Source organism: Stylophora pistillata, chromosome 5 (assembly GCF_964205215.1).
Source record: "Stylophora pistillata chromosome 5, jaStyPist1.2, whole genome shotgun sequence".
Taxonomy (NCBI): Eukaryota; Metazoa; Cnidaria; class Anthozoa; order Scleractinia; family Pocilloporidae; genus Stylophora; species Stylophora pistillata.
In genome coordinates, this window is record NC_142523.1 from 5,692,855 (window position 1) to 5,705,144 (window position 12,290).

Here is a 12,290-nt window from a genome sequence, read left to right on the forward strand (position 1 = left end):
TCACGAGAGGCGAATACTCAAAGTATGAATGGTGGCCGCGCACAAAGAGGAAGGTCTGGATAGAGTCAACTGACAACTGACAACTGACATTTGTATGTAGGCTTTTCCTGACGCCTGGCAGGAGACTGGTCCCCCTAAGTATCCTTAAAAACTGTAAATGAAACAAGGATAGTTGATTTATTTTGTTCAATAAATAGATCTTATTAGACATTTTGTTGTGCAGCATCGCTGAGTATTTTTACGAATTGTGCCGTATTTTGATTCGCCTTAAGGGCTCGTCAAAATACAAACAACGAGTTCATTTTTGAGTTCATTACGATGGTGTGATGACGTTTTTGAGTCTTTGCCCCTCTTGCCTAAAGGAAGACTCCGTACACTCCCTTTATTCCGCGTGCGTCTCGCTTCCCAGAGTTTACGCGATGGATTCCACTGAAACAGAAATTGTAATCAATACTCTTCCCTGAAGGTTGCGTTACCCCAAAGTAACACAACGATTTCTCAAGAAACTAATTGCATGCTGATAAAGTTGAAGTTTGCGATCTATGGCGGATCCAGGGGTGGTTCGGGTGGTTTGGTCGAACCCCCTAAATTTTCCCTCAGAACGCTGGAGATTATGCTTCCGAAGACCTAATTTTAGGCCTCACGGAACAGCGCAAGCACATGAGTTAAGGAAAATTTCAGACATGCGCAGATGACTTCCCTTGTTGTGTTTACTTCTCCCCTCCGCGCTTTTGAAACTTTACCGTTTAATATCTTATCAAAACACAAAGTCTCTGGTAGTTTAATACTTAAACCGCGGAGACTGCAACGGAGTTAAGGATTCTACCGTTTTATTTTTTTTCTTGTCATCGACTTAGTGGTAGAAATGCTATTTTTTCGTACTGTTTTGTCATTCATTGCGAGTGGTGTTTATTATTTGGAATTTCGAAACGGACAAGTTCAAGAATTGGCATCGTAGTTTCAAGGCAAATTGAGGTTTGGAGTCCACTGTTGTTCGTATTAAAGTTATTTTAATCTTTTTAACGCGCGCTCGAGATGTAATGGAGGAATGAAATATACCGACAGAGTAAAGCAAGCGCACGATGCTCGAGGTAAGATTATAAACTAGGTTATCTTGACCCTATCTTGGGGGTGTTGGTGGTAATAGGTCGATTAGCTTACATTCAATATCGCCCACCCGAGATCGAGAGTGACCTCCGGTTTATTCGTCAACAGGAACCAAGAGCAGTTAATTATCAATCACTTCTCGGGTACTCGATGGTACTATTGATGATGTTTGACTGATATCGATTGTTAAATCAATGCTTATTTCTTTTGGGCGCTTTGAATGTGGAGGATCGACCAATACACTGATTCTTTTTCGACCACACTGCATATTCATATTTGTGTTGGTCCAGATTTAGAGGCTGTGACAAGTTGCCTGTATGTGAAAAAAAATTCCATCGTTGTAGATATTTAATAGGGGAAGAAAAACGTTTAAAGGGGAGAGAGGATTCATTACGGGTCAGATTTGTACTACTTATCTTTTATGCGGAATAAGGAAAGACAGGATAATGAAATTTGCACATTTTTAACAGTTCCAGTGTTTAAATCTAATTTATTACTGTTATGCATTGTACACTAACTGTATGTAACATAACATTGGCTGCATCACTTAGCTTTGCTCTTCCTGTACAAAATGATTCACTTAATGTACAAGAACACCTAATACACAAGTCATGTACTTATCACATTAAAAGTTACCTACTGCTAATGATATGTTTAATTATACATGTGCAACATTATAATGATATAATTAATCTACATGTAGTTAAGTATTACATTTATTATGGTCTTAAACTGCTGTAGTAAAGTGACAGCATTTCAATGTTTGTTTAATATTCTACTAAGCTACAGTTATGCACAACAATTAAAAATCAGATCTATTACAGCTTCATTTACCTACTGTTCATTTTGAATGTAAAGTTCAATTCATTTAATTCAAGATCCAATACAACATGATTAAATACATGCATGTCTCAGCTTTGGCTCCTTGCACTTTATTTATACCCTGCAAAACCAGTTACAATATTGCAAAGCTAACATGCTACATCCACTAAAACTGATATTGAGCTCTGTTCACTTAACTAAAGTGGTATATACAACCTGCTTTTATCAGGTTAGTTCTAACATGTTGCATTTAAACATTTATTAATTTTTAGATGTGTCTCTGTGTGTAAAAATGCATTCATGTTGAGATACATTTACTTCATGCAGTGTGGGTCAGTGAAATCAGTTCTTATGTACAAATCTAAAATGTTTAAAAATTACTGAGCCACCCCTATGACTACTTTATTCTTCATGTGTAGGCAATGGCGTAATATGTACAGTCATGTGGGACCTGGAAAGACAAGTAGTTGGAGGTTGGAAGACATTTGGAAGGTTTTGTAAACACAACTGGCATTCTCTTGGTAGATCATAAATTGGTAGCTCCTCCCCATAGTTCCACACCTTTAGCACTGCTAGCTGCATGAGTCTTGGAACTTGTCCATCAGGTGTACTGGTAACTCCCTCAATTACTGTTGGGCTGAATGACCTTTGTCCCCCCAGTGCAGATGTTCCCTTGACAGAAGCTTTCCAGTGAAGTATAAGTTTGCGACCATCAGCTTTTAGTGACTGAATCATATCCGGTAAGTCATTGTTTACTTTCTTTTCTATCCAAGCTTTATGGTAAACATCCTTTGCTGTAAGTGGCCCATGTGTGCTGTTTTCTCTAATCTTGTTTAAGTTCTTTCTTGCCTCTTGCAAAAGGTCTGTGGTGAGCATTTGGGCATATTCTTTCATTCTTTCTTTATGAACTTCACGTGTGGCTTCTGTGGTCCTGGTGTTGGTTTTTCCACTGTGCAGAATGTTCTCAACAAATGCGATTGAAGTCTGTTTTGATAACTCTGACATGTTATCATTGGGATACAGTTGTGAACGGTTGAACTGTCTTTCTGCAAGAACATTGTTAACTGGAAGACTAAAAATGTGCTTGGCGTAGAACTCAAACAGGTTTGGAGTGGCTTCTTTACTTATGATTGAGCTCTGTTGTGATAAAGCCATTTCTTTGATCTCACATAGCAATTGGGGTTCCTTTAATTTCCAATTGTGGCCCATTTAATTAATCCAACTCTGTCCTTAGAGACCAATGTTCTGTCCATGAACATGAAAGGGAATGTTCACTGACTTTTCTTTTTGATTTTCAGATCTGAATGGGACTCCAAGAAGCTTTAAAACCGTAAGCCAGAAATGACTTTGGTATCTCCGATCAGCTCCCATTCCAAACAACTTAGGAAAAGTTAACCACTCTGCTCCATGATCTTTGATTACTTTAAGTGCTTCTTGTAACATTGGCCTCTGCACTTGTTTGTGAAAATGGTCAATAGCTGCTGGGTCTTTCAATGACATCTTTACCTGTTGTGATGTTACAGGAAAATGTTCTGATGGAGACTTCAACATTTCACTTAACAAAACAGTTGCTGGCCATAACCGTGCAAGGTAACCACTGGAAAAACCAAGTTCTGCATCACTAGCTTGGGATGTGTTCAGAGATGGAATGATGAACTTGTCAAGGAATTCAAACAAAAACTTCATTTCAACTTGAATCATAGGACTTGAGCTCATCTTAATGACATCTTGCCAAATAGTGTGGTGGCTGTCTGATTTTGGCAATCTTTGAAGGAGACGCTCAGCAAGCTGTAGACAAGCTTTTCCATACTTAAGATACCACTGGAGAGTCTCATGATAATATGTCCACCTTGTGTCAATGAGTGTCTGAGGAAGCGGTGGCTCTTTACTAAGAATAGCTAGAGAAACATACATAACTTTGTATTGGCTTGGACACTCATGATGGAGCCAAGATATTTTATATAGCAATTGTAAAACATGGGGGTTACTCATGTCACCCTTTGCTCTAAACCCAGCCTGGCACATTCTTCTCAGCATGATGTTTAGTACATGTGGGTAGCATCTTACAAAGAACATTTCTTTTCCAAAAATTTTGGTGTTGTTTGCTAAGAGACCATTTACTTTTCCCTTTTGGGTAGAGGCATTGTCCCCAACCAACCCTGAAACATTGGTGATGTCATATTCGTTTTTCACAACATGATAATCCACATCAGACTGGTGTTTTCCAGACCCGCTTGCTGTAAGGCTATTTGCTAGGACATAAGCTCATGGCTTGCTCTCTCTAGGGCACCAGGTGTGAACACCCACTATGTGCCTCTCCTCTCCTCCTTTGTGGGAGTCATCGCTCCAGAGATGAAAATCATACTTGGAATTTGAGAAGCACTTGCATAAAATTAGTTTGTCTGCTTCACCTAAGAGAACATTCCACTCAGAAAGTGTACTTGGGGAGACAACAAAGTTTGTGGGGGGCTACAATCAAACAAAATATTGAAAATCAGATGTAATGCTACAGGTGTCTTTTGATAAGATAGCAAAGATGCATGTTGCATGTATCTGACACAAGCCATAAACATCAAAGTTCTTTGGTTGTATCCATTGTTACCATGTGCAAATGTCTCCACAAGAGAATATCCCTTTTTGACAAACTCATTGTTCCCCTGCAATTTCTTTTTCAGTTTTGAGGAAGCAGATCTTGTCCCTCTTAACTTGTTGCTGACTTGTTTTTCTTTTTTTTCAGTAGACGTAAGTTTGTTTTGACACTTTTTTAGTTGAATTTGGAGCCTCAACACGTTCTTTTTCAATTGGACGTTCCTTCCTTTTACAAATACTGAAATTATGAAAAGGCAACAATTGAAATTAGTCAATTGTAACTCACGGATTTCACATGATAGAGTATGGAAACAAAGAATACAAAGTAAAAATATCCGACTAGAAATTCTATCAATAAGGTATGTTTAGAAACTCTCGATAGTGTATGACACTTAAAGATACGCGTCGTTATGATTTGCTGACCGAAGAATCAACTTGCCTGTACATTTTATTACTGACCATGCGGCCATATCGACTACTCTATCTTAACATTCAAGAGGTTTTTTTTTCGGCTTCTGTTTGGTGGGAGTGTTATCGGTTTATGATTAAAACCATTTAAAAGTGGTGTCAACTACGATCGCGCAAGTTGCAACCGGCGAAAATTCAGAATGGGAATGAAAATCAGTCACCGTAATTGGTGGCTCAGACAATCTGCAGTAGTATTCGTAGACATTTGTAAGTGTTTGCATTTGCATTTGCATTCCCTCCTTAAAAACACTTACCTAGACTGCGCCTTAGGGTTTTGACTGTTCCTTTTAGAATGGCGTTTTCGGACCTCAAACCCTTACACTCTCTCTCGAGTCGATCGAGTTTTTCTTCACTTAAAAAGCTGCACACTTGCACTGCAATGCTGCTTTTTTCTATTTCTTCGGAATAATTCACATATTTTCTCGGCTTCTTTTTGACTGGTGGCTGATTTTTGCAAGAAATCTGGCTGCCGTGTGCTCTTTTACGTGCCATTAGGTCTCATCGTCGGTGAGTCGGCCGGCGATTAATTAACAAAAATCTGTAACTTTGCAGTAAACAACTCACGGCACGAGCCCGCGTTCCTTTTCTCACGCAGTGCTGCAAAGTAATGTAATCTGCGCATGTCTGAGATTTTCATGGGGTTATGGTTTCCATGGGTGGGTTACCTTTCCGTGAGGCCTAAATTTTCAAAATCTCGGACCCCTCTGGAGGGGGACAATTCTCCGAACCACCCCTGACTAAATCCTGGATCCGCCCCAGGATCTAGAACAATATGCTTTTGTTCTTGGGTCATCGTAATTTGATCAAAAGTAAGACACAAACAGCAGTGATAAACATATTGAACTTGCACATTTTGATTATGACTTGACGTTTCGTATGTACTCCACATACATTTTCAAAAGTAACCGTTGAAATTTAAACAGCTATGTATATATATAACTAAGGTGAGGGGACTGGAGCCAAGATTAAGCAAAAACTAATTGCATGCTCTTGTTCCGCCGTCGTAAAATGAAAGATGTCAACAATTTATACTCAACGCCAATACGTATTCAAAATTAGCTAATAGTCTCATTCAGCTACTTCTAAGGACAAAATGGTAGTAGAAAATATAAAAATATATATATATCACAATGAACCCAACAGGTCACCTTATTTTTTCGTACTTCATGGCGAGGGAATAAAGAATAATTTTCAATCAAGAAACCTAATTTCTGGCGAGGCTTACAAAGTTAGATGCAACGTGGTTGAATTTTTTTTTTTTTTTTTTTTTTTTTTTTTGACCTAGCATTAGAAATTTTAACAGAATTGTGACAAAATGCGAATTTGGTAACCTGGGCTTTGAAAGAAGTGGAGTGGAATTTAATTTTCTCTTTTATAGCTCTATGTCATTCACTCTGTTGTTCTATTCACATTTAAACCTAAGTGTTGGCCTAAAAGGTAACAGCATAGCTCACTTCCAATATCCTCTGTATACCTGAAGGAATCTCTACTGCGATTGTGATTTGAAAAAAAGCACAAACTGGAAGGTTTTAAAGATTGCTCACACGAGATGTAATGTTACACTTAAATTCTAGGCTGTTTGGTCAATAATTGATTATTACGAATTCGTGTATTGTCTTCTTTTTGCTATGATAAATTTGCCAATTCTAGATAACTGTAAATTAAAAGATCTTTTTTTCCCTCCGAAACATAGGAAAGTTTTCAGTCTATGGAATATACTGTAAGGTAAGAAATTGTCCGCACCTAGCAATTGTTATATGTCTTCTATCCTACTTTCCCTTGTATTATTGAAAAAAAAAGGAGGGGGGAGTTTGCGTCGAACTACAGCAAACTGCTGCATCTTCTTGTTAAAAAACATCGCCAAAAAAGAAAATTAAGGAAGGTTTTGGTTGAAAATTCGGAGAAACGCCTAGTTCATTTCCCTGATTCTGCCAAAATTCACTTCAATCTGTATGAAAGCATGATTAAAAACGCCTTTTTTTATGACAAGGTCATCAAAATCGTAGAACAGATTTATTCGGGTCATTTAAAAGTAATCATTCTTATGTAAACGATCACTTCGAGTCGGATAAAACAGGTATGTAACAAACAGGTATGTAACAAACAGGTATGTAACAAACAGATATGTAACAAACAGGTATGTAACAAACAGGTATGTAACAAACAGGTATGTAATACGGTTTGCTGATGTTTTACGCTACCTGTTTCGTTATCATCGTTAAGTCCGCTCTCTACTTTCTTTATTTATCGTTAGCAATGCACAATGTCTAAACGTTAATTTTCTTTGGATTGAAGTGTTTGTTCAGGAGGAATTTAAATTAGAAAGTGTAAGCTGGTTCAGGCTTATCGCGAATTTTAGATTCTTTATCGGAGACATCTCCAGCAGGTATGATCCTCATATGAAGCGTCTTTGATGCTTTGATTAAATTTACAATAATTTGGGTTATGTGAACCAGATTTCTTTTTCCACAGCGCTGGTCATTAACTCGAATAATCTTATCGCCTGTTTTCAATCCTTGCTTATCAGCAAGCGAATGTTTTGTCACTTGAGCTACGGTTATGGAAGGGCGATGACACGTTCCACCTTGAATCTTAAAACCAAATCCATGATTCAAGGATCTCCTTTCAAGAACGATAATTTTTCTTTCTTGGTCAGAGTCAACAGCATCGGTCAAGGCAGCTTTTTGAGCTTCAATACCCAAACTAGTAGATTCTTTTGAGCAAACAGGCCCTATGGAGATTATTTTCTCTTCTTTAGATCTCCGTGGCTTTTCCTTTACTGGCCTGGTCTTCTTGGCGGGGCTTCCTTGAAAATTTGGCATAGTGTTTTCTCCTTCCTTGATTACTACCTTCCTCTTTTTTCCAAAGTCTTCTCCTTCTCGTTTGACTTCGGCTTCAAGTGGCTCATTGAATTGTCAGGTAAACTTATTCACCTCAGACTTTCTGGAAGACATCGCCTGACTTCTACAAGAATATCAACTTTTGAACGTGAATTGACAATCTTTAGAAGATCCGAACACAATCCCTCCACCGATCGTGTCTTGGAGAAAGTTTTTATCGCAGTTTTAAGTCGATCATAATCCTCCCTCTTAAGCAGTTCCTTAGCTCGCTGCCACAATACTCCAAAACTATGAGCACAGTTCTGAGTAGCCATTGGGTTCTCTTCTTCGACAAAATCGTTTTAAGGTGGCTCAGTAGGGTTATGCAAGATCACGAAGCGCGCGCCAGTGACATCAATCGAAAGTTAATATTCTCGCTGTTTTTGCTGTTTTTCAAATCAAAGCTACTGAAACATAAAAAGCAAGGGCCTAAATTTGCTGTACAACAGTCACCTCTGAAGTCAAGGCTTTTAGTCCCAAATTAAAACTACTAAAATATCGCCATTTTTTGACGTCTGTTTGACTTTGATTTCAATTTTCTCCAATTTCCTTCGGTAAAATGTTCTATTATTCTCCGACCGGGTAGAGTCTGACAAGACGAAACTTTTAAAATCGAAAAAAATAGGGGTTGTCAAGGTAGTTTTTTCGCTTTTAACATTTTTGTTGTTTTTTGGCTGAGCGAAAAACTTGTCTTACAAATTTTTCTGATAAATTCACAGCAAGGAAAGCTAAAAGGGTATAACATCTCTGCCAAATTTTAAGGAATTTCACCGACGGAAATACGAGAAATCTGAGGGGGGACGTTCAATTTTCTCACCTCAATGACAATCACGTCACCAGAACAGGAACTCGCCAGGATCGCTATTTGAGCATGCGCGAACTTTCGAACCACGCGGTTTTGTCGAGGACCAATATGTAAATACGGGCGGTCATTATCTTTGAAGTTTTTGTAGAAACTGCTTTTGACCTGAAAGTCAGTCGAGAACATACCTTAATTTACTATGCCGCAGAATCCTTAGAAATCTCTTCGAAGTGTTTCAAAATTGCGGAGACTATTCTCGTCGTGTTTGTGACCCTTGGAAGCGATGAGCGACTGGACAATGGCCGTCTCTTCAAAATACACACAAGACCTTTCCGTCCAAATCGTTGGTACAAATTATTTAAATCCTCATATCTTAGGCCACTGCCAACAATTTTTTCGCCAATGCTTTGCTTTATTGGGCTGTCCGCATGACCTGGGTTGTACAGCTTTCCTCGAAAAGGCAAGAGTCTCTGATGACGGTTGTCAAGATATTTCAGGTCTTCGGCGGCGTCCTTGACAGAGATTACAGAACTTCTGTTCACCAGCATTTCATCAGACAAAGCCAACCTAGGCGAAAGCAAGATTCTTCGAAGAGCGATCACGTCCTCTAGGGCGTCGTGGGCATCAAAGGTGGTTTGAAAGGAATGTTCGTAAACAGAACTCTGCCCTGGCTTTGGAAATTTACCGTCTGTGTTTTGGATGGAAGAGTGCTTGCTTTTGATGAGTGATTTCATCAGTGTCAGAGTGTCTGCAAACCGGATGGAACTGAGCTCCGCGATAAAATTTTCGCCACCGTTTCGAAGAAGTATTGGAATATCAAATGTGGCGGCGTTGTGTCCAGCGAAGATTGTGCAAACAGGCTTTGTGGAACGTGTTGAAGCTGAATCCATGCTGGCCCTCAAAAAAGTTAAGAACTGCCTAAGTACTGGCGATAACTCAAAGGCTTCTACTAGTCGATTATCTTTGAAAAGTCGGCGGATTCCATCGACAGTTTTAACTGTAAGTTTGTTGACCTTTGACGCGTGAGAATCTATGTCCCTGGTTGGTAGAATATGGCATGAGAATTGTTTACCTGACCTATCCACGGCAGCGAGCTGACATACTTTTGCTGATTTTCCCGTTGAATTTGTCTCGATGTCAAATAAAACAAAGTGATAAAATTTACTGTCATCAAATTTTTCCTTTTGAACTGTGGGTCTCGAAGTGTATTTCGGAACTGCATTTTCGTACTGTTCTTGTTGTTGTTTCGTGACAGCAGCGATTATATCATAAAGATCAGTGATTGAAAGTTCAGAATTGTTCAACTCCAATGTCGTCGCAGAAGAGTTTAGGTTCAGGCCAATGCCACTTTCATACATGGTACCTTCTTTGCCCTTTCGAGGTTTCTGAAATCTGGTGTTTGTGTAATTGTGATCGACGTCGTTTGAATGCAAGTGTTGATTTCCTTTGTTTGACCTTCGAACTTTTCATGTCCATTTTCGTATTATGGTCTACACAGAGAAGACCTGGCTCTATGTTAAGTGACGCTAGAGTTTGAGGAATATACCTATAACCTAAATGTACTTAAGACACTTGATAATCATTGCTTTCACTTCCCCCGTAAAAGCGAATTTTGGGGTTCTTCAAGCCCACCACACTGTTCAGAGACTCGTTACGTTGAGAATTTGCTGCAGGTGCAAGTTTGTTTATAACAATGTCTGTGCTATATTCATCAAAGAGAGATTTCAGGGCTGATTGAAGGCTATCTCCTTGGAGGTCTTTGCCATAGGGAAGATCTCTGTGACAATAATGAGAAGGGTCTTTCTTGTATTGACACCATGTTTCTCTACCACCAGTATGGTCACCAAATGCACGAGGCACAATGCTTTGAATTGCAGATTTCATGGTTGTAGCATCCCCCTTATTTTGTGCAATACAGTATGTAAAGGATTTGACAAGGTAATTTATGACTTTCTGTGACAACACTGAACTGTTGGGGAACTTACTTCGTTGGCTCAAGTTGTATAGGCGTGTTGTAAGGGATCTTTTTATGTGAACTGTATCACTCCATTTTTCCACACCATAGGGTACCTTTTGCTTTAGGTGAGATTCAGTCATATTGAATCATCATCCCCGGTGTAAAGTGAAAATTTGACATTTGATCTAGTTACCTTTTTGAAAAGTTCAATTGCAGCTAAAGGCTCCATTGACTTTGAAGAGACTGAATGATTTTTTCTACAGTCATGGTCATTTGGTTGTTTTCCTGCCTTTTTAGCTTCATCACAGGAGCGGCACATTCTATTTTTTGTTGTGTAGTCATTTTATTTTTTGTTGTGTCCCGTCTTAGAGTTGAAACCTCGCACCCGTTTCTGCCACCCCATGTTGTAAGAACAGGCAATAGGTACCAAATTGTTCTGGTCAGGCCTGGTACCATTTTCAATTGCCTTCTCTTGTTCAAGGATTAGGAATTGCTGGCAACTATTTTTTTGCTACTAGCTCTATTGCCTTTCCAGCTTCCCTTTCCCAATTTTTAAAAGTTGATGAGTTCAGTGCAGGCACATTAAGGATTGAAAGGAAATTGTTTAAATGGGTGTTGCCCACTCCTGTGTGTAAATAGCCAAGGGCAGCTCTCATGTTCACATCAAAGGTCAAGGGACCGCATGCACCAGATCTGTGCTCTTTTGATGTTTTAATGGTGTTTTCCGCATTGCATTGGCTGCATATAACAGTAAACGTGCTTGCCAAGCCACTGTGCTGTTCATTAACATTGCCAAGAGACAAAGGGCCTAGAAATATTGTAAAATACACTGTAAACTAACAGGGAAAAAAGACTCCACAATATTTATGTTCTTTTATATGATAATGGTGTAAAATGTGCTATAGTGCAGTTAAAAATAGTGAGAATTTACCGTAATGACAAAATAAGCATTCCTTCAGACCATCTGTAAGGGTTTCTAAGTCCACCAGTCTGGATCCTTGTGGCGGGTTCGCCTTCCTCTTAGCTTTATTCTGCTGATGGGAATCAGGGTTGGAGTCAACTGAACAGGTAGGCCGATAATTAGGACAAGCTTGACAGGAAAATCTTACCAAAAATTAAGACTTCCGAATAAAGAAAAATGTACTAACCTCACGTGCTCGTGTCATTCGTTTTGCTGGGGGTTCGTTTTCCTGGGATATGTTATCATACTGGAGCTTCCTTTTGGCATTCCACGTTTTGAACCCTCCGTGTAACCTTTTTATTTTTGTTTCTTTTCTGGTTTCGATCGCTTCCACTTTCCGAAAGCGACCTGACGCATTACGGATGTTGTGTAGGCGTTGTGTAAACTTCTGGTCTTTCACTGTCAATATTGTGCTCATTACTGGAAAGTATCGATGCCGTTTCACTCTCGTCAAGTAAACTTCGCGATTATGTGACAAAAATTGTGCACTCCCGTGAAGCCGCCATGTTTGTTTACATATTTGATGCCATTTAAAAGCTCGCGCCATCTTCGTAACCATTCTTCGCCCGGCCAGAAAACCCTATTGAGCCACCTAAAACGGTTGAGAGTGCCCCACAAAGTCAACCAGAAAAATTCAAACTCCCCGCTGTTTCGCACCCAGACCCCCGAAAACTTACGCCCGTCACGCCACTAAATTTCCCCTGA

The 12,290-nt window shown here is 39.3% G+C and overlaps 1 protein-coding gene and 1 pseudogene across 1 annotated transcript; both read right to left on the minus strand.

The window, feature by feature from the left end:
- Positions 1–7,209: 7,209 nt before the first annotated feature.
- LOC148729984 (uncharacterized) lies at positions 7,210–11,262 on the minus strand (annotated as a pseudogene).
- Positions 11,125–12,162, minus strand: LOC148729985 (uncharacterized). Its single transcript, XM_088761745.1, has 3 exons — positions 11,773–12,162; positions 11,556–11,655; positions 11,125–11,432 (listed from the first exon to the last, which is right to left on the minus strand). The coding sequence occupies exons 1-3, from the start codon at positions 12,142–12,144 to the stop codon at positions 11,125–11,127; spliced, it is 780 nt and encodes a 259-aa protein (XP_088617871.1). The 5' UTR covers positions 12,145–12,162.
- Between the last annotated feature and the right edge of the window lie 128 nt (positions 12,163–12,290).